At 42.9% G+C, this 23499-nt stretch overlaps 1 protein-coding gene across 1 annotated transcript in view; it reads right to left on the bottom strand.

The window, feature by feature from the left end:
• INTU (inturned planar cell polarity protein) overlaps window positions 1–23499 on the bottom strand; it is an 88343-nt gene that overhangs the window by 41264 nt on the left and 23580 nt on the right. The window contains exons 2-4 of the mRNA XM_036764688.1: window positions 18138–18664; window positions 11968–12053; window positions 1144–1347 (exon numbers count right to left, since the gene is read on the bottom strand). Coding sequence (XP_036620583.1) covers window positions 1144–1347; window positions 11968–12053; window positions 18138–18664 — 817 coding nt within the window. The remainder of the gene's footprint in view (window positions 1–1143; window positions 1348–11967; window positions 12054–18137; window positions 18665–23499) is intronic.

A 23499-nucleotide genomic window follows, 5' to 3' on the forward strand; every position in this document is an offset into this window, starting at 1 on the left:
ATGCTCTAAGCAGATAGGGTTGGCACTTGATGTCTTTATTCTGCCATATTGGTAAGTTAGGACTCTAGATTCCCCTTTGATGCCTCACCACGGCTGGAGGGGACCCAGGGTTTTTGAAGGCTATGCAAGTGGAACACCCATTTGCACAAAGGCTCAGGCATGGACTGTTATTCGAGGACTACTCTAGCTAAGTTCAGAGAGATTTACTACTAGGGTCGGCAACCAGGTGATGAATTATTTTGGTCACAGTAACTCATTCTATCATCTCCCAAGGCACAGAGGAGCTGTGATGAGTTGGTAACGACCCCTACACCAATGAAATTGTGGTTCCTTGAAGTAATGACGTGAGATGTTACATGTTAAAAGCCTGCCTAGGCAACTGAACCTAGAGTAAGAACACAGTAAAATTCATGTTACCCTTAAGACAATTGCAACTAAGAACTACCTAATTATTTACCTAGAAATGAAGATACCTTGGAGCCTAAGCAATTAAATTTCATTATTGTTCTTAGGAATTAAGAGCTCTCCTATACTTTGGGGTTTTAAAATATCTATCAATTATTTACAATATCTCTGACCTTTTGGTATTAAGGCTCACTGAAAGAGAGATAAGTAATCAATCTAACCATCGTTTATTAAGAAGATGAAGGAGAGATCATCAACATTAAATTAACCATGAAATTTAGATTAGAAAATTCATATAGACTCTATGTTCCCTAATTCTCATTTATTATATGTCCCCCAATGGGTACGTTTTCTAGTTTTCACAGGCTGTGTGCTACTTTTCGCCCTATGTATTATCAGCTAGGAAAACAAATCCAACTATTCTCTCCAAGCGAGAATATACAGGCAGATAATTTATTTCTTCTAAAAGGAGTTCCTCTTTGGGGCTCTGGGCTCAGGCCCTAGCTCTTCCATGCAGGAGGTCACTAAAGTTAGACTCCAATGAGACACCCAGCGGACTATGAAGGTTGTTTATGAAATTAAGAAAACAGAGTTCTGATACAGTTCTCTACCTCTTCCTACAGGTACAGATCACTGAAAGTGATTTAAAAAAAGTGAATTTATTTCCAGGGATTACTAACTTACAGCCCCTTGGACACTTTATTATTTTTCCCCCGGTACCTGCTCCAGAACACCTACCTCTTCCTTCGAGGCCTCAGAGTCCAGCTGGAGGGTCAGATACATGATGATGTGAGGGGTGCTTTGGAGATTCTGCTGAAGATCCTGGACCTCTTCACCCCAAAGCAGTCTGACTAAGTCACTAGACGTTGTCTGGGCTTTCTTCTGCTTGGGCTGAACGGCTTCTTTTTGCCCAGAGTTTGCAATTTCAAATGTCAGTTTCACCTAAAAGAGTGTTTTGTTTTTTAAGAAGCTGTTGTTTCTATGAACATATAGTATATAATACAGACATGCATAATATGTTTATGTAATACACATGGAGCGCATATAATTGATCATCTAGGAGGCCAAAATAGAGAAATTTTCTGTTCTTGAAAGGACCCATGGACCCACAATTCTCCATTACTTAGTATGGTTCTTGACTACAAAGTAAAAGGAGTCTATCTACTCTAAATCTGAAGATCTGCTTATCTAAGCACATGGCCTAACAAAGGCTAACACTAGATTTTTGTCTGAATCCAGCTCTCCTACATAACCCTCTGAATAACTCTGGGCAACTCCCTTGATTTCTGGGGGCCTTAGTTTCCCCATTTGTCAAATCAGGAGGTTGGGCCAAATGATCTTTAAGCTCCCAACCAGCTTTTTGATTCTATTTTTGTTCAATTTCCAGGTTTATTTAAAAAACCGAACAAATCATTTAGGGATAAAAACTTCTAATGAACATCGTTCCGTGCTCCAGGCATCCTTTTAAGACCTGCCATTGGTAAATGGTGGGAGAATAAAAGTAACGGGGGGTGTCATTACCTGGGAGCTAATTATGTGAGTGAAACCATGGATCCAGTCCCTATCCTAATAAGTTATATGTAATTCAGTAGTTTTATAAAAAAACAAAAGAACAGATTTCTATTAAAATATGTGGGAATCATGAAACAGACTATACTTTCATTAAAACTTTGAAAGACTTAGTGACTGTGATCATAATGATCAGCCACAATTCCAGAAGCCTTGTGGCAAAATACTCATGACGAACATGTTAATTTTTATTCATCACCCAGACCTCATAAGGGAAGATTTTAGGGATTTTCTTCCCCTAGCACTAGTGCTCATGGAGGGTCACACTCAATGCTAGACATTTCAAGAGATTAAGTGATTATCACTATTTAGAGCTGACCTGAACTTAGTTTAACGGCTGTTCTACGGTCAGGCCTTGTTTTTGGGTTCTAAAGACAAGGGAGAGAAAGGAAAAAGCTGAGTCTCAACTCATCATTATGCCTCCATACAAAGCGAGGAAGAGGTGGGTCAATCTTAGCAGTGATTGGTGTCCAGCTGGACTGAGAAGGAGAGCTGGGCAGGGCATCGGGAGCTGCAGAAGATGTTGGGAGGTGGGTCTGCATTTCTCTGGAGATCTCCCGAGCTCCTTCACATCTGGCTCAGCTTTGAGATGCAGCCTTTGGCTTTCAGAAAGCTTTTAAAGCAATTTCAAATAAAAAATAATAACCAAATAAAAGCCCCATGTTGGCCGCTCCCTGTGGTCCTGCTTCTACTCAGAGCCAGAACTTGAGCTCCCTCCCTGGGACCCTGGCTTCTGACTGGTCCAGCCACTGCTTTATGCATCCCCTCTATGTGGTCATCCTCTGATCCTCCTCCTTGGGGGCTGGGACTGTTGGCTTGTATTTGTACCCATGCCTGGTACACTGTAAGTGCCTAATAAATGCTTTTTCATGAAAGTGTTTTATTTTTACAACGTGCCCAATATAGGCTCATGAGCAGGCAGAGCTGTTCTTATTCACTTTATACAAAGGAGAAAACTAACGCTCTCAGATACACAAGGAAAGGACAGGGCCAGGTCTGCAACCTACATCTTGTGATTTACAGTCCCACACTCTTTCCAAGATCAGAACCTTGTCTACTTATTTCAGTTTAAAATCAGAGATGTACGCGTGATGTCTGAGATCTTCTAGTTTAAAATTCCATTTTACGGATGAGGAAACTGAGGCCCAGAGGAAAAAAAAATTAGCCTGCTGAAGGTCACACTGGTAGGAAGGAGCAAAGTAGATCAAAAATGGCAACAACCCCAAAGAAATCAAAGAAGAGGAAAATGATCCAAACGTACAAAAATATTCATGGCAGTTCTTTCTGTAGTGGCAAAGAGTCACAAATTAAAGGAGTACCTTTAATCTCTTTGACTGAACAAATTAAATCTCTCTAATAATCTATCCAATTAAATCCATGAACATAACAGCGTATCAAGAGAAATGATGAAAGGGATGGTGGTTTCAGAGAAGCCTGGGTTGAACTGATGCAGAGTGGAGTGAGCAGAACGAAGGGAACAATTCATACAAAAACAACAAACAACTCTGAAAGACTTAAAACTCTGCTTGGTGCAATGGCTAACAAGGGCTCCGGAGGACCGATGCCATCCACCTCCTGACAAGAGGAAGCGACAGACTCAAGATGCAGAATTCGACGTACATTTTCAGACATGACCAAGGGAGGGATTTCTCTTGTTTGACCATTTGCACTTGTTATGAGGATCTTGTGTTTCTTTTTTTTTTAATGTTGGCAGGGAGGTGGGAGGGAAAGGGGATTTGGGACAGACTCCAACCCACCCCCTCACCCCCGAAAACGAGCAGAGAACAGAAGGAAGGCCAGAAGGAATCACAGACAAGCAGAATGTCTTGAAAAGTTGCATGTTGAATGTATTATGAATCTAAGGAGAAAAACAGGATCTACATCATAGAGATCTGCAATTTTACGTACAATCCTTTCCTTCTGTGGCACAGCATATGTTAAAATGCTCATTTTGTTTGGTGTTTCTTAGGGAAAGAATGAAAAAATTAAAGTAAAATGGAAAAAAGGGCAATACCCTAAATATGGAGAGTAAGGAGGGCAAGTAGATTTTCTTAAGAGCTCAGGGTTAGCATGGTTACAGTAGGAAGGAGAAAGCGGAAAAGGCCACCTGGGGCAATAGCTCTGGGGTTCAGTGGTAAAAAGGGGTCACAGTACCAGTGATACCAGAACTTGGAATTCCCCGGTCTGTCCCAGTTTCTTTGCTCAGTCTTTCAGGTTCAAAATTACATTGGGGGGACATGGGAAGGTTGGTGGTAAAGTAGGGTGAATCCTGTCTTGAAACAGGGATCTGGCAAAGGCTGATTCTAGGGGTGGAAACTCTAAAGAGGAGAAATGATATGTAAGGCATTGATAGCACCCATGGGAATAAAAGACATGGAAACAGACCAGAGGGCTTCCACTGGCCTGGGGAAGATCTGTGACTAAATGGGTCACAGAAACCCCAGGGTAAGGTCCTTGACTCCAATCTATACTGGGTATGCAGGGACTATGAAGGAAAGCTAAGCAAGGCAAGGTAGGGGGTAGAACTACAATACAAGGGGGGAAAGAATGAGAAAAGGTGTGTCTGGTAAAGCTTTTGGTGAGGGGTTTAGATGGGGAGGGGCTCACCAAATGGAGACAAGCACAAAGAACCTGGATTTGGAGATTAATGACAAAAACAAAAACAAAAGACCCAAAGCAAAGCAACGATTTTTTAAAGTGAATCTATCCCATGTGGCTGCTCTAACCTTAAATCCCAGGCCTGTTTGCTATCCCTATGGAATAACAACCTGTTGATGAATTGTAAATTAATTTTAATAGCAGCCTTCACAAACCACTCAACTTCCTCTCTGCTGCAAAAGAGCATTTTTTTCCCTTAGTTGCGTGGTGGGGTACAAAGAGACCTGACTTGGAGCTGGGGAACTAGGTTCAGAGGTTCGCTTCACTACTAACCCCCGTGTGACCTTGGGCTGGTCTTCCTCTGTAAAGTCAGGAGATTGGACCAGAATATCTCTAAAGGTCCCTCCTCGCTCTGAATCTCTGATTCTGTAATTCCTCCTCATCCATCTAATACCAACTGACCCAAAACACCACAGAACCCAGATGAAGAGTTTTGAAAGAATTGTTCTTAGTCCCTGCCCTTCTGGCTTGGCCAAAACTGGTTCAGCAACCCAAGAATGCTTACACTTCAGGCTGGTGGTTTGGGTGGTTGGTTATATGTAGAGCTACAAGTAAAAAGAAATCATTGAATTGATTTCAAGCATAATTACAGTGAATAAAACAGTAATACTAATGAAAGCTATTTAAAAAAATGAGTCAGCAAGTGGCAAATATATGTATATCAATGTAAGTACATATACATATATCTCTGTATACATACATACACATCTATATATAATACACATACATACATATACATATACACACACACACATAAAAAAAGCTAGGCCTGGAGTCAGGGGTCCTTTGCTCAAGACCCTACTCTTTCTCTTCTACTTGTATGACCTGGGTCAGTCACTGGGCCTCCTTGGGTCTCAGTTTCCTCATCTGTAAAACGAGAGGGTTGGATGAGTTGATCTCTGAGATTCCTTTCAGCTCTAAATCTCCATGCCAAGGAGACTATCAAGTTGGTTTTATGCCTCTAAAGCTCACCGGCTTTTTTCCAAACCTCTGAAACAGCTGACTGATTTTTGCCGGAAAGGAGGATTGTCTCCTTTCATTTTGGCCTGATGGAACATATAGTATTTGCCCAGGGTTTTGTTGCCTCTTGAGACTGACTTTATTAACACCTTTAAAATCATTTTAGTCATTGTGTATGCTGTCCCTTTAAGGCCACATACATGAGCAGAAACACTCTAGCCTGTGACAATTTTCAGCACAATTAGGTTCTGGGGTTTCTGTCTCTTCAGGTTCATGATCCCTGAGAAAGCTTGGGCTATAGTTCAGGGCGATGGAAGTGAAAGGATGGATGGGTCTTGGCTGGCAAGTACTTGCTTAGGGAGCATGCATTTATAAAGAGCCCTGTAACCCCCAAACCTACGCACATGAACTTTGGGGTCATGGCAGTCACTTTTGAAAAGTCCATTTTACAGAGGCCTTTTGTCTGCATTGCTTCTCCCAAGCCCAGATCGAACCCTCCCTGGTCCCAAAGAAAGACAGTGAAACAAAGTCACAAAGGCCGCACCAGACAGAGCCTTTCTGCCTGAGGAGGGAGGAGTGTCCCAATACCTGCTCTCTGAGACCATCGCTGGGTTTTCAGTATCTCAGGGTGTGGCAATCCCTTCATTTACATTGTGAAGTCACTCTAGATGCTCTTCTGTTCTGTGGCTTTCTGTGTCAGCCCCTAGAAATCTCCCTTCTCTGAATTCCTCATATTCATGATTTCTTACTATGATGTGGCCAGGCCCCACTCATGGCTGGTGTGAGGGGGCCATCACACCATCTCCTCCCTCTTCCCTAAGGTTATGAGTCCCCCCAAAGTCACAACACAGGCAGCTGGAGTGGGGGCTTAGGGAACCGTAGAAAATTAACTAAATTAATTTGAAAAAAAATCATTTCAGCTAAGTAGCAGGATGTAAAATGAACCCACACAAATCATCAGCCTTCCTACACATGACCAATAAAATCCAGCCAGAGGAAACAGAAAACTACAGAACGTATAAAGTAAACATACAGGTAGAAGTCCACCTACCAAGGCACACAAGGGGAACTCTATGAATAGAATTACAAAACACTCCTTAAAGAAATAAAGACAGATGTGAATAATTGGAGAGATATTCATTGTCATGGTTGGGCTGGGCTAACATGATAAAAATGACAATACCATTCAACTTACTTTACTTATCTAGTACTGTTTGATACCTAATGCAACCATGGCTAGGGGAAGAGTTCATGACCACACAAGGGATAGAGAAGATCTCTGAAGGATAAAATGGACCATCTGATGACATAAAGTCAAAAAGTTTTTTCCCAAACAAAACTGACACAATTAAAATAAAAGGGACCCAGTTAACTGGGAAAAAAATCTTTACAGCAAGTTTTTCTGAAAAAGGTCTAATATCCAAGTTATATAAGGAACTTATTTAGATATATATAAGAACAAGAGCCATTCCCCATATGAAAAATACTCCAAATCACTAACAATTAGAAAAAGGCAAATTAAAATAACTCTGAGAGCCCACCTCATTCATAGCAAAATTGGCAAAAAAGAAAGGAAGGAAGGAAGGAAGGAAGGGAGGAAGGAAGGAAGAAAATGACAATTCTTGGAAGAGCTGTGGAAAAACTGGCACATGAATAACATGGTGGAGCTGTGAATTGGTCCAAGCCTTCTGGAAAGCAATCTGGACCTGTACTCCCAAGTCATTCAACTGTGCACACTCTGCCTCAGATATATCACTGCCAGGACTAACCTAAGGAGATTTTAGACAGGTGAACACACAGGTAACATCGACTATGGCAAGTATAAGACAGGTGGAGACACAGAGGGCTGCTAGCAGGTGTTCTAGCACAGGTTCACTCTTGATGTGGGCAGACAGGGAGACAGGAACAGAGTCATAATAAGGGATTAAATAAGCTAGCTTTATTCTAGTCTAGTCTTCTCCCAAGGGGTTGCTGATAATGGGAGCATCAACTCCTACAGATCCCCTAAGCCTCAATGGGGGCCAGTTGAGACAGGTATATGCATTCCTCTACGTATTATCCAAAACCCTAAGCCTTGATGGGGGCCCATCAAGGCACAACGGCATTACACTGTCATATTCCCCACTCACTGACCAGTGCCCATTTGATTTACAGGGCAACAGACTAAGAAGGTACTTTGCTAGCAATAGCCTCACAAGTTTATACTCACTCATTATTGTATCCCACTGCACTATCACAGAAGGTATTTACCATCTGAACTCAAATTTTATATTATTTATCATCATATAACACTGTGCAAGTGTGGTAGAAACATTTACAAACCATGAGACTTGGAACTAGAGATTGTTACGGCCATGAGTCCTGGGAGCTAGTATCTTAAAAAGAATAACAAAAATCCACCTTACACACAGGAGATTAAAGAAAAAGGAAAAGGACTCCTATGTACCAAAAATTTATAACCATTTTTTTTGGAGTGGCAAGAAACAGAGTGGACCCCACACTCTCTGTCCTATCTCCTTGCTAGGCTTCCTAATAAAGTTCAAATTCCTTGGCAAAACATCAATGCCCCAACAAGTGTATATCATACTGTCTTTCCACCCTTTTCTCATGGTTCTTAATCCCCTGATGTACCACATGATTCAGAAAACCTGGACTCTTTGCTATCACCTGACATAAATGGCCTGTACATTCACACCATTGTGCATTGACTCACTCTCTTCCATAAGTCTGGAATGCCATCTTCCTGATCCATTTTTTTTGCTTATTATTTACAAACACCACTTTCTCCTCCATGAATGCAGGCCTCACTGATCTTCCTAACTGATAAATGATCTCTGTTCTCTGATGTCACATGGCTATTTGCATGCATCCCTCATGCAATCAGGTATATCTTTTAATATAGTTTCCTGTATATGGGTCACATACTGTCCAAGAGCACAGGAATCTCACCTTGTCTAAACTCTCTATCTTTCCCAGAGCTCAGCCCAGTGTTTTCACAGCCCTTAATAAATATTTGTTGAAATGAATCGCCCAAGTTCATAGGTGGCCAAGGACAAGACCAGGATGAAAGACAGGTCTTCTGACTCCTGAGAGAGTCCAGCGTTCTTTCCATTACATAGCCTTGTCTCCCTAGAGTTTGTTTTTGTTTGATTATAACAACACTCAGGAGACTTTATTATACATTTTCCTATTTAGGTATAAGTTGCAAGATGATAGAGATTTAAGAGTCAGAAGCCTTGGGTTTCAATCCTGGCTCAGCCTGGGTGATGTTGTGCAAGTCAGTTCCCATCTCTGGGGTTCAGCTGCCTCCTTTGTGAAGGGAGGGGCTGTATCACCACCTTAAATTCTGCAAAGCCACGCACACACATTATCTTATTCTTAGAATCTGTTCTCAAAGGTCCCTGCCAGCCCTAGACCCTATGATACCATGACATTTAGCTATTTCCAGATCAACATGTGAAGGTTTCCTCATAGTATTCCACTCTACAAACTTTAAAGAGCTATAAGTATGTCTGTTGTCATCGTCATCATCATCATCATCGTCACCACCATTATCACTTACACACGCAGGAATCATATGGTTTTCCACTGCTCTTTGGGTAACAGGCAGCTTTGGTTCCTGCAAGATCACAGTGCCCCATGATCAGTAGCCACATAGCATTACCAGGAGAATACTGGTGTTTCAAAGATGGGGACTTATATTGGGGAAACACAGCTACTAAAAGCTAGGGTATTTGCTTTTAAGAAAGGATACAGGTGATCTCTGGTTACAAAACAAGTAACTATGGTAGTTTAGTTAGGGCAAGAGAATTCTCTCCACCCACCCCAACACCTATTGCTCGTTTCCTGAGTAACTGCTGGCCAGTGGTTGGGAAGGGTATGCCTACTGGCTTTATTTTCAGCTATAAAATTCTAGTGAGAACTAAAGAGAATGTGGACCTAACAGAAGAAAGGAGAAGGGCACCATGAAAAGCAAACACTTCTCCAAAGACTAGACAAGAAAGATTTCGAGGCTCATATTTGAGAAGGCTTTTCCAAGTAAGATTTATAGGCATCCAGTTGTTGGAGGGGCTGCAGGAAGACAGGCACATTGGGGCACTGTTGGTGGAGCTGTGATTTTGGTCTGGCCATTGTGGAAAGGATTTGGAAATGATACTCAAAGGGTCGCTAAATTGGGCATATCCTTTGATTCATCAATACCACTACTATGCTTGTGCTTAGATCAAAGCATAAATTAATTCAATGCAAAGTTATACATGACAGTTATATGAGATTCCATGCCATCTTGGGGAGGGAGGGGAGAAAATCTGGAACTCAAAACTATGTAGAACCGTGTGTGGTAAACTAAAAATAAATAAAGAAATTAAAAAAAAAAGAAAAAGAAAAAGATCTTACATGTATAAAAATATTGAAAGCAGTTCTTTTTATATTGGCAAAGAGCCAGAAGCCCAGGGGAAGCCCATCAACTGGAGAATGGCCAAACCAGTTACGGTCTATGAATGTAATGGAATATTATTGTGACATAAGAAATTATCAGAGGGATGGTTTCAGAACAAAAAACTTGCATAGTGAAGTGAGCAGAACCAGAAGAACAATTTATATAAAAACAGCAATTAATAACCATTAATAACCAACAACTCTGAAAGACTTAAGCACTTTGACCAATGCAATGACCAACCAGGAATCCAGAGGACTGATGATGAAGCGCACTCTCTGTCTCCTAATAAGAGGTCACAGCTTCAAGATGCAGAATGAGAGATATAGTTGGGTATGTCTAGCAAATATATTTGTCGGTTTTGCTTGATTATACTTATTTGCTACAAAGATTGTGTTTTTCACTTTTTATTGAGGGGGCAAGCTAACATCAGTGTTGCAAAAAAGGGCAAGGAATAAAAGAGGGACACCGAAATATTTTTAAAATGCACAGGAAGACACAGAAGGAAGCCTGGTGGAAAACACAGACATGTATATTGGATTTAAAAGTGATGCAGAATACACACACACACATACACACACATATTGTATATTCAAAAGATGTTGTACATAATATTCATGGTTTCACATTAAAAAAAATGACAATACATTACTCTGTAAGTAGAACAAAGTAGATAGAGTGCTATCCTTGGAGTTAGGAAGACCTGGGCTTGAGTCCTGCCCTGGACACTTACTGGCTGTGTGACCCTGGGCTAGTCAGGTAGCCTTAGTTTACTGATCCATAAAAAAATGAAATAGTAGCACCTGGGGTGTCAGCCTCACAGGTTTTTGTGCAGCTCAAATGAGAAAACACTAGGCAATTTATTCTTCAAATTTTAAAGCACAATAGTCAGTTATGATTGACAACAAGGTGGCACAGTGCAGATAGAGCACCAGGCCTGGAGTCAGGAGGACCTGAGATCAAATCTGACCTTAGACACTGCCTAGCTGAGTGACCCAGGGTGGATCACTGCCCCCTGCCTGCTTCTGTTTCCTCACCTGTAGAATGAGCTGGAGAAGGCAATGGCAAACCACTCCTATCTTTGCCAAGAAAACCCCAAATGGGGTCATGAAGAAGGACATGACTGAAAAACAACTGTATGACAAGAAATCAGTTTTGATTATCACTTATTGTCTCAAATATCAACCTCTGTAGCACTCCAAAGTGTTTGGAAGGAGGATTTAGTCTCCTAACCAGTTCAAACTAAACGTCTTCCTCACATCCAACCAACATCAGGCACTCCTACAAAGAAGGGCCAGCTAAGCGCTTTTAGGTCTTGGTTACAGTAATGTCATCAGGACAAGGGACAGCAACCCCATCAAAATGTATTTGGTGACCTAAATAAGGTCATCTCTGGGGTAAAAACTGAAGCTCAAGAAATTGGAAACACTGCCATTCCGACGCTGTACAAGGTATGAAAACTACCTACACAAAATCCTCAAGAGTGAGGCTAAACTGTGATAGAAGGCTTAAGAAAAGAGTAATTAAGTGAAAAAATCCCCAGCCATAGGCTAACATAACTTATATGATTATAGAGATTTTATGATGTCAGAAAAGAGTGCCTGTCTAATGCCAGCTAAAAAACACAGTTTCTATGACTCGATTTTTCATGACTTTAACAAGACCCACGTGCAATCGTAATGTATTTCCCGGTTGTCACTTTACTAAAGAAGAGTTCTATTTGTAGAAATGATGCCCACTGCTAATAAAAAGGGAATCATGTTATTCAAATCTAAAATTTTAAAACTTCCCAAACTCAAAAGGCCAGAATGTAAACAGACTATGTTGGGCTTTTTGGTGTTATTACATCTTTAAGAGATAGCTTTAAAAGTAAAAATCCAATCACAGAATTTATTATATGTTAAACATGCAGAGTAAGACAATGGAGAGAAGCATGGTACCTGCATAGGGCCTGGAATGCAAGATAAAACTCTCTCTATGTTCTCTGAGGTCACATCCACATCGTTTACAGCGGCAAGGGTGTCACCTAAAAACAAGAATGTGAAAGGAAGTCAGGAAAGCCACAGAACCAGAGGACTTTAAGGCTGGAAAGGACCTTGGAAATATTTTAGTTCAACGCTCCTCATTTGATGTATAACAGAGAAGTTCAGTGACTCCCAGGCCAGCACCATTTTCTCATTTCCCATGACCTCCTCCTCTGCCCCACCTCAGCCACCCACAAAGATGGTCAGAGCCGACATCTAGCCATCACCCTCAAATGCACCGATTCCACACTCACAAACCTTGAATTCCTTATCTGATGCCAGTCTATGTCATTCCACCTCTTCCCCCTCCAAGCCCTGCTCTTTATCCTCACCAGGCTCCCCATGGCCCCCCAGGCCTCAGTGCTTTCCCAGGACATCTCTTCTGCACTGGCTACACTCCCCTTACTTCCTCATCTTGACCCCCTGGGGAACCAATTTAACTCCAGACTGTCCCCTTCTCCTGAGTCCCTTGTTCCCTCATTGGATCACCAATTTTCCCTTGCCAAGCTTCAGCCTTGGATCACTCCCATCATACACTGGCTTTGCTTCTACACATGTACTGCTGAAGAAAGCTGGAGAAAAATAAAAAAACCATCCTGACCGGATCCACTACAAATCTGTGTTACACAGTCTTCACTGGACCCTTCCTGCTGCTAGGCAAAATCCTATTATACTTCCGTTATCAACGCATTCTCCCACTCTCCACAGCAGCTCTTCCAAACCCTCCCGTTGTCATTGAACAACTGTTTTTGAGTCGTGTCTGACTCTTGGTGACACCATTTGGGGTTTTCTTGGCAAAGATAGCAGAGTGGTTTGCTATTTCCTTCCCCAGCTCATTGTAGATGAGGAAATTGAGGCAAACAGGGTTAAGTGACTTGTCCAGTGTCACACAGTTAGTAAGTATCTGGGGTCAGATTTGAATTCTGGAACATAAGTCTTTTTGATTCCAGGCTTGGTGCATTTTTGTACTGTGCCACCTGGCCACTTCTCATCCCTCCTCCGACCTCCCATGGATCCCCCTCCCTAAACCATCTTAACAGAGAAACTTGCCTCATATTTCACAAAAAAATGGAGGCCATTGGCCGAGAGCTCTCTCTCCTCCCCTCTTCCTCATCTCCCACCGCTCAGACGCCTCTGCCACTTGCCTTCTTACCTGTCTCATATGGTGAAACGGCCCTTCTCTTTGCCAAGGCAAACCCTTCTATGTGAACGAGTGATTCCATTCCATCCTGTCTTTGCAGCAGATTGTTCCCTCTGTCACCTCCCACCCCCATCACTTATCTTCAATCCCTGCTTGTCCAGGGATGCTTCCTTATTGCCTACAAATATGCTTGTGTCTTCTTCATCCTCGGTAACTCTTCACGTGACTCATCCATTCCCACTATCACCTCACTTCTCTCCTCTCTTTTGTGGCTAAATTTCTTGAGAAAGCTGCTTCCGCTTCCCTCGTCTCACTTCTAAACTCTCTGCCGTCTGGCTTCTGACCTTCTGCTCTCTCCAAAGTCACCAATGATCTCTTCATCGCCAAATCGAACGGCTTCTTCTCATTCCTCATCCTTCTTGACCTCTCTACAGCCTGACGCTGATAGTCACCATCTTCTCCTGGATCTCTCTTCTTTCTCTCCTTGTTCTTCTCCTCCCTGTCTGACCTCGCCTTCTCTGCCTCCTTGGCTGGATCCTCCTCTAGATCATGCTCTCTAACTGTACGTGCCCTCAGGGTTCTCCTGGGCCCCCTTCTCTTCTCTCTCTATTCTAAGTCACTTGGTGATCTCATCAGCTTCCCTGGATTCAACCATCATCTCCTTACTTATCCAGCTCTACTATCTCTCCAAACCTCATATGTGGAATCCCATGCTATGACAGAAGAAAGATCTGGGAAATTTCCTCGATATATGTGTGGGCATGTGTACGTTTTCCATTAAATATGGCACTGAACAACAGAAGAGCTGCTGATCCACATTGGTGAAGGGGGTTTCCGCACTGTCAGTCCCCTATACTAATGAAACAACAGATGGGAGCATTTTAAAAGCAACAACATGAAATGAATTTTAAATCACTGTATATTGTGCCTATATTCCGAGATAATTTTTTTTGTAGAAACTCTTTAGATGTGCCCCCAAAAAATCCTTCTTTATTTTCATTTCCACACTTGCCCCCAATAAATGTCTTCAAGGAACGCCAGAAAAGCCAGACAAAAACTGTCTGAGGAAGCAGGCTGTCAGGTGTTCAGATCATTTCAAGAGGCTGCCTGCTCCTTGTTCAATAACTTTCTCCACAAATATTAGCAGAGCCCTGCCCCCCTGCCTCATGGAGTGACAGCGACCTGACTGTAGAGATACAGACAGAGCCTGAGGGCTGCTGACAAGGTGAGAAAGCCACTGGCAGGAACAACCAGGCGTTCTATTCAAGCCACAAGGTAGGCTTTGTGCCGTCATTCAATTAAAAGATATGCCGATCTAGCCACTGTTCAAAACATTATTTCTCTACTTCTGTGTCCACAAAACTTTAGCAGGATACTGTTTAATATCAATTCTAAAAACAAATTCTTATATTCACTCATTTGACAGATACTTCTTGTCTTCCATGTGGTAATCCTTGTGATAGGCATCGAGCTCCCTCTTCTGTTCTTTTCATCTGGAAACCCCTTGACATCATCTCTTGCTCTATAAAACAATCAGGTGGCCCTTCCCACCAAGGCCAGCACCTAACACTTCTCCATGTCCTCCTGTCATCCCCAGCAGACTGTCCCCTCGGTCACCCCCAATCCCTAATCTTCCATCTCCCCCGTTGATTGGCTCCTTCCCCAATGCCTTCAAACATGCTCCCCACCCCCATGCTCCCCCCAAAACCTCCATGAGCCCCAGCTCATCTCAATTCCCTCAAGCTATCTTTTTTCCCTTTCTCAGAAAAACTCCTTGAAAAAGTTGCATAACTTTGTGGCCTCATGGCACTCTGGGCCATCCTGGCACTTGGCCTTCTTTGTTCTGTGTCTGTATAATACCCGGCCTGGCCTGGGGTTGGTGAGGGAATCCACGATGTTACTTTGTCCTGCTGCCGCCCAGGACGACTGGCCTCTTGTGACAAAACTCCCTTTAAAATCCCAATTAACCCTAATAAAACCTATTAATGACCAAGCTGGTATGAGCCCCTCTTTCTCTGGCATCTCAGTATTCTCTCAAAGGGTCTGCCACCCAACAATTGGCATAATTAGGACAGGACAGTCTGCCCCCTTACAACCTTCTGTATGAATCACTCCAACTCCTTGTTAATCGCTTTGTATTTCATAACTCCTTCCTATGGATCTGTGTTTGTTCACGTTACATTGACTCTGTCACGTGTACCTGTGGTCTCCCTGTCGGTGTGCAGGGATTGTTTCATTCTTTGTACTCGTATTCTCAATGCTTAGCACAGTGCCTGGTACATGGCAGGCACTTCAAAAATGCTTGTTGATTGACTAAAAGACAATTGCACCAGGGTTTCTGTCCCTAGGGAGCTCACAAAGCAGTGCAGGGAGTAGGTACATGTGCACCCAATCAAGGGAACATAAATTAGGTCATGACTATGACTGTGCATATACAAGTCTGAGATAAGATGAAGGAGAAATCAAATTAACAGAATTATAGACTGGCTAAGAGGCTGGGAGCAGCCAAAACAATCAGGTGACTTTTAAAAATAATCCCTCACACTTGGCACTGTTTTCTTGGCACTCCGGGGTGACCTCACAGTCACCCATTAAATTTAGCTTTTACTCTAATCTTCACCTCAGCTTTATGAGAATAAGGAAAGGACAGGAAGGACCAGAGCTCAGCTTTGCAGGGAAGAAGTGAGTCACAACAAAGGGCTTGTCCAAGGTCACACACGGTCAGGTACAGTCTTGTGCCATAAAAATTTGTCTCTCTCTATTCATCCATCTGGGGTGGCTAGGCAGCCCAGTGGATAGGGCACTGGGCTAAGACTCAGGAAGACCTGAGTTCAAATATGGCCTCAGATGTGAGCTGTGTGACCCTAGACAAGTCACTTAGCCCTGTTTGCCTCAGTTTCCTCATCTGTAAAATGAGCTGGAGAAGAAAATGGCAAACCACTGTAGTATCTTTGCCAAGAAAACCCCAAATAGGGTCACAAAGAGTTGGATATGACTGAATGACAAATTCATTCATTTACACAACATACATATATTGAGCCCCTACTCTGTGCAGCCTGGGTATGGCATAAGACTTTCTCCTGGAGTTCTACCTAGAGCAAGCCTACAGTCCTGTTGCTTAGACCTCCTGGAAAGAAAAAGAACAGCGATTGTGCTGTCTCCAACATCAGACCACGTTCGCAGCACCACCCCACTGATGCCTGAGGAGGGACTTGATGCCCACAGAACTTAGCAGCAGAACCTGAGACAACACAGACCCAAACGACAGAAGACCATGGAGTTCTCTCTAGGATGGCAGAGTTCCCAGCTCCAACACAAAGGTATAAGGCTGGAAGGAGAAAATAAGAAAAGGCTCCTATGAAAAAGAGCCGATAGATATCCAAGACACAGACCCCAAAGATGAGAATGACTGCAAAACCCCTGTAAGCGAGCCCTCAAGGAAGAAGAAAAGCCCAGCCTCAGGGTCAATAAGAAGGCCCAGAGGAAATGAAGACTTAGACCTCTTCTTATAGAGGAAAGAACTAGAAAAGAAATGAAAACGTTAAAGAAAGTTGGAAAGATAAGCAGATTAATGAATACTCTGTTAGCTGACAGGCTGGGGAACTGTTTAGAAAATTTAATCACAAAGATGACCCACGGTAGAAGTCCAACCTTACACAGGAGAAGGCCAACATACAAATATGGTCCACATAGTTTCCGTTCTTAACCCACGGCAGTATCCGTCAGAAGGAACTTCACGGAAGCACGTAGAAAGGAAACAAAAGCCAGAAACCATGGCAAATGTGCTAAGCACTTTTAAACGTCAGGTTTCCTTCCCCCCACCTCTGAGGCCAAGTCAACCTGCAAAACTCCTCACTGTCTTGACTCAATCATCTGGAAAAGGCCTCTGTCAACTTCACATGGGCAACGTGGCTTCTGCTGGACTCAGTCCATCAAGCAAGGCAAAAAGATGACCATCATACGCCCTTAGAAGAACCCATGGATTCTTTCTTTGACTTTGTGATTGGCAGGGTTTTTTCCTCCAAGATGAACATTCTGAAAGCCAACCTAGGGATGACACTGCCGCTGTAGGGCGCATAAAACCACTCCAAGAACTCAGTGTTCTCTCAAGGGTGGATGTCTAATTTAGAAGGATTTCTACTCACAAACTATACATTTTCTATCATCTGGTACTGGGTAAACCTTAAACTTTTCCTGTCTATTAGTGGGCTTGGCTTGCTATGGTGGTAGCTACATCCAGGCTAAGATTATGGCATCTCCAGACATGGAGAACTGCATTCCTAGTTAAATGGTTCCCTGTGTGACAAATCACACGGAAATAGGCCTATATAATCCACACACACATATACATATATGTACACACAGGCATGACTATGCATACATATATACAATGCATACATATATACATACATACATGTACCCATTCCTGTGTAGGGTACCTGATGCCCAATGCCATGCCTCACCATGGTGTGGTGACCCTGGATTCTTTCCTGGAGAAGCTTGACCCTTGGCTCCCTGAATGGTAACAGACCCTTTGTAGCTGTCTGAGGACCAGCCTTAGTTGAGTTCAGGGAGATATTTAAAGCAGATGACAAAAATTTTGGAAACTACAGCTTCTGAAGATCAGTGTATTAGGATATGGAGGGGTTTGAGTTTAACGCTGGCAGAAGTGTGAGTGAAGCCACACATCTTTTGAAATACTGAAGCATGGAAACATATGTCACTCGCACACGTATACTCTCTCTGCCATGCAACCCCAGTTGCTTATTTCTGTGTTTTTATTTCAGAAACCAGGGCCCAGGCTTGCTGGGGGTTGATTCCCTGGACTGCTAACCATCTCTTCCCCCAGGGCTTCCTGATCCTAGCTCACAGAAGCATTCATGCATGTTGCCCAGGAGCTCTAGTGTGGCCAATCTGCTGGACATCTACAGAGAGGGATACTTACCGATCAACACTTGTCCGCTCTTCATGGCTGGGCCTCCTGGAAGTAAGCCGTGTACCACGAGTTTCGCTTTGTTGGTGCCTTCAGCTCTTCTCCTCCATTTAGACTGGTGAATAATCCCCAGCAACACTTCCAGAAGCTTAAGATGTTCTTTTGCTTTCATGACTGTTGCATTTTTGGGGTTTACAAAGACAGACACGTCCTTGTACCGCTGCTGAAGGACGATGCCCATTTTCTGAGTAGACTGGTGCTTTAGGATGGATACTGGTCCATTGCTGGTTTTTTTATTGTAACGTTTTGGCAAAAGTCTTCGACTTTTCAAAATTTTGGAAAACTTCTTGAGTCTGGGTTCATATTTTCTTCCTTCTCTGAGATAATCCTCATCAAAGATGATTTCATTTTCACTGAACCTGACGTGGTTCACAGCTGGTGCTTCTGGAAGGAGACTTTCTTCTTCACTGTCACTCAGCTCAAGATAAAAGAGCTCCCCGTATTTCTGCACACTGTCTGACCACTCAGCCTCAAGGTCGCTGTGAAAAAGAGGAAAAGATTATACCTGGAGAGCATCCAAGAATAAGGCAAACACCTTTTTCAGGCTTTATGATTCCACTGTCCCCCGGAGTTCAAATTTATTGTGAACATACCTAGAATCCCCCATGGAAAGTTCTGTGAGGAACCACAGAGGGAGAGAAACACCCCCTTCTAGGATGTCAAGTGGTCTTTTTCAGTGTCTTGGTACTCAGCCATTTCAATGAACCAGAGACGAATAAGCGTCTCTATCCATCCATCCAGAGGCAGCTGCTGTCACAGTATACAGGGCACTGGGCCTGGAGTCAGAAGGACTTGAGTTCAAATTCTGCCTCAGACATTGACTGGCTATGTGACTTAACCTATCTGCCTCAGTTTCCTCAACTGTAAAATGGGGATAATTACAGCAGAGGGTTGTTGGGAGGCTCAAATGAGATAATATTTGTAAAGCTCTTAGCACAGTGCCTGGCACATAGTAGACACTATTTAAAGAGCCGTAAATTAGCTCTCTTAAATTATATATAAGTGCTATTTCCTTCTTTCCTCCTTTCACCCTGATCGACACCTGGCCAGTGGAGCAGATGGCTCCAGAGGAGAGAGTGAGGCTGGTCCCCTTGCACAGCCCCGTCTCACTGGAATCCAGTTCACTTGCAAGTAAGCCATGGCATCATCTTCCTAATGTCCTGGTCCTCTTCAAGAATGAAGGACAAACGGCAACATGAAAGTAAGGCGGTCTCTTCCTTTGGACACCAAACATTCATTTGGATCCATGTCTCCCTTATACTATGTGGCCATACTCTCAGTTTGGTGTGATGCTTATTCAAGGCACACAAAGCAAGGACCAGTCATGAACCCTATGAACAACATTAAGAGATGGCTTTGAATCTGAAGACCTGAGATAGAGTCCTGTGTCAGCCTCAGTTTCCTCATCTACCTTACCAAGTTCCTTGTGAGGATCCAATGAGATGACACACGTAACGTGCTCTGAGAACCTTAAAAAACATTCCATTATGTAAATCCTCTCTGAACTCCAGTCTCCTTGTCCATGAAATGCAGTGGTTGGGCTAGACGCCTTCCAACATCCCTTCCAACTTTAAATCTATGCTTCTATGAGCCAGTCTGCATTCACGAGAATGAGACCTATAATTTGTTAGACACTCTCATAGATGATGGTAGGAAGACAGTAAACCACACATTTCCTAATCCGTCGTGTGAATCAAAAAATCTTTCTGAGAAGTGAAGCAATGAAAAAACAACTTCTAGAAATACAGGACAAAAGACCGATTCAGCATCAATTTAAGATGAAATCAGTCCACCCAAAGCAAAATTTACAAACTGCTTTCCCTTTAATAATAACTTGATATGGTAAAATCATCCAGGCAGAGTCCTTTCAGAGACATGAGCAATAATAGGCGGGCACAAAATGGTGTGATTTGTATTCTGATCATTCAACCAAACAGAAAATATAGCTACTTTCTGCATCAGCCGTTAGCGATTCTACTCAAGCACAAACGGAAAAGTCTAAATTAAAAAAAAAAAAAAAACAACAAAACTGTCAAAGAAATGAGAGAAGCAGATTAGCTGTATTTGCCAACCACAGATCGGTGCAGTTGTCAAGAGACCAGTTTCTTCCACGCAGTCAGAATGCTAGGTTTGAACCTTCCAAGGCCAAAGAATCCTTGCCATTTCCCCTTGTCACCACCAACAAATCTGCAGCCACAGAATCTCAGCAGGAGGAGGGGGAGGCTCAGTGACTGTCAGGCTAGCCTATACTGACCACAATCCCCTCGACAACACCTGGACAAGAATTCCTCTAGCCTGGGATGGGACCCCTTCCAGGAAGGCAAACCTACTCCCCACCATGGGGGGAGGGAGGGCTCATCCAGCCTTGGGGCAGCTCTGATTATTCGTGAATTTTCTCTTTATATTAAGCCTAAATTTGCTACTCTGCAGCTTCTATTCATTTCTTATAGTTCTGCCCTCCTGGGCCAGGCAAAACAAACCTAACCCTTCTTCTCCATAAGAGCCTGAAGACCAATATCCTACCCTCCCAGCGCTTCTCTTTCCAAAGCTGGCCCAACATGATCTTGAGGCCATTCACCACCCTGGCTGACATTCTTTGGACATGGTTCCGTTCATCAATGTCCTCCCTAAAATGCTGAGGACAGAACCAAACACAACATTATAAAGTAGCTAGCATTCATATAGTGGGTCAAGGTTTGCAAAGTGTTTTACAAATATTCTCTCACTGGACCCTTTAAACGACCCTGGGAGGGAGGGTCTATTATCCCCATTTTCCAGATGAGGGAACTGAGGCTGACAGCAGTGAAGGGACTTGCCCAGAGTCACACAGCTAGTAAGTGTGTGAGGACTCCAAGTCCAGTGTTCTGTTAGCCACTGAACCAGTTAGATATGATCTGACCATGGCAGAACACACCAGGACTAGCACCGCCCTGGTCTAAAGCACTTAGGTGTTTTGCTTGACTATACATGTTGATAACAGGGGTTTTCTTTTTTCTTTTTTCTCAATGTAGGGGAAAGCAGGTGGGAGGGAGAGAAGGATCTTTGAATACAAAATAAAATTTAATTAAAAAAAAGAAAATTAGAGAACCACAGGAAGATGGTAATACATAGTAACAAAGAAACGGACTTCTATTGACACTTTTAATGTCATTCCTGAAGTCATTCCTCAAGGGTTAAGAATCTCCCTCCCCAAACACTCCCTGCCTCGGCGCCTCTTAAGTCCCCACCTCAGTGACCCCAGACTATGATCATTCAAATCCCATTCTCTGTTCCCATCCCCACTTACCTATCCCTTATTACCAACCTCCTTAACCCAAACCCTTCCCAACTGGTGGGCACCCCCTCAGTTTCTTGGTCTTTGCCACAAGTTTTTTTCTACAAATATTTTTGTATATTTTTCCAATTCTAAATATTTTTCTATAAATATTTTCTATATTTCTATAAAATTTCCTACAAATATTTTTATACTTTGGTTAGAGTTTGCTCAGCTTAGGAATAATACTTTGCTTACTGTATTCTGCTTTTTATTTTCTCCTCTCTCTCTCTTCTTTTCCTGTTGAGGAAAATGTATTTCTGTATCCAGCTAAATGTATTTTCCCCTCTTGACTAGCTCAGAGGAGAGTGAGGTCCAAGTGGTGGCTGCCTGCCTCGCTCTCTCCTCGTACTGACAGATTTCTTGTATACTTGGACCATGTGAGAGAATTTCTCCCATCCTTCTTCTACCCTTTCCTCTCTGCTTTTAAGATCATCAAAACGTAATAAACCCCTTCCTTGGCCATCTGTCTCATTAGATTTCCTCTATGACCCTCGATGACGATGGATTCTGAGGGATACATGAATCCACTCTGCACGTTAGAATATAATCAGTTATCCTGGTGTATCCCGCAGCGTAGACTTCCCTCTGTTTTGGGATTCCTGCCCTGGTTAGTCCACTGTGGGCTTTGGACTGAGCTGGGGGCTAGCACTGAAGATGCTCTTGGGGTCTGAACCACACAACTGTTGCTTGGTTGTGCATTTTCTTCCTTCTCATCACACTGACTCGGACCCTGGACCACTGCCCTGAGACATGGATCCCCTTCTATGTCTACCCTGGATTTGTGATCTGAAACTGGGGAGTGGGTCACAGAAAGGCGGTCTAAGTTGACACTTTTTGAACTAGCGCCTAGCTTCTTCCTGCTCTGTGAAACCTGTCTAGGCTCAACCCCAGTCCCCAGAGTCTGCAGACCTCTCTCTGTTTTCCCATCCTGAACTGGGCTGCAAACATGACTCTCTGTGATTTTTGTCTTTGACAAAGACTTCTTCTTGCCAAGGTCAACATCTCTGTATGTGCCTTCAACCCTGTCTTCTCCTTCTTTAGTAGATTTTCCCCTCAATCACACCCCTCCCCATCTTCAATCTTTCCCCTCTATGGGATCCTTCTCTACGGCCTTCAAACATTCCCAAGTCAGTTTCACCCTTAAAAAAAAGCCTTCACTAGGCCCAACCGTCCCCTCAAGTTATTGTTCATTTCCCTCCCTTTCTCAGTCAAAATCCTAGCTGTCTACACTTGTTTCCTCTACTTCTCTTTTCATTCACTCCAAAATCTTTGAATTCTGGTTTCCAATTCTTTTCAAACTACTCTCTCCAGAGCCGATCTCTGATAACTGTAAAAATCTCATTAAAAAAAATTATCTTGTTTTTAATTTATGGAATAAAACAAGCATTTCCATAGCATAGTATAATAAAAAGGTGACTGAACATGAAATTGCAAATCTATTGTGTACAACTTGCTATTCCTTTTAAATATAAAATTTTCATGTAAATTTCTTCCCCCTCTTTTTTCTTCCCTTCTACCCTGTCTTAAAGATGGCTACCATTAGACACAAATAAGGGTGTGTGTGTGTGTGTGTGTGTATGAAATTATCCTATCCATACTTCTATTTATCAGCTTTTTCTCTGGATGCAGACAGCATCTTTCTTCATATGTCCTTCATTTTTAATTTGTGTATTTATAATAGTCAAAATGGCCTAGTCACTCAGCTGTTCTTAACACAATATTGCTGTTACTGTATACAATGTTCTCTTGGTTCTGCTCATTTCCCTCTTCACCACTTTGTGTAAGTCTTTCCATGCCTTTCTAAGATCACTGGGCTCAAGGATACTCTCTTGATGACCAAATCCAGGTCTTTTTCTCAGTCCCAATCTTTCTTGAGCTCTCTGCTGACCTGTCTCCTCCCAGATACTCCTGCTTTTCTGGGTTTTTAGGGCCTTTTTCTCTCCTGGCTCTCCTACCTGTCTGAGCACTCCCACCTTCTCTGTTTCCTTGGCTGGCTTA

The sequence above is a fragment of the Trichosurus vulpecula genome, chromosome 6, assembly GCF_011100635.1.
Source record: "Trichosurus vulpecula isolate mTriVul1 chromosome 6, mTriVul1.pri, whole genome shotgun sequence".
In the NCBI taxonomy this organism is placed as follows: Eukaryota; Metazoa; Chordata; class Mammalia; order Diprotodontia; family Phalangeridae; genus Trichosurus; species Trichosurus vulpecula.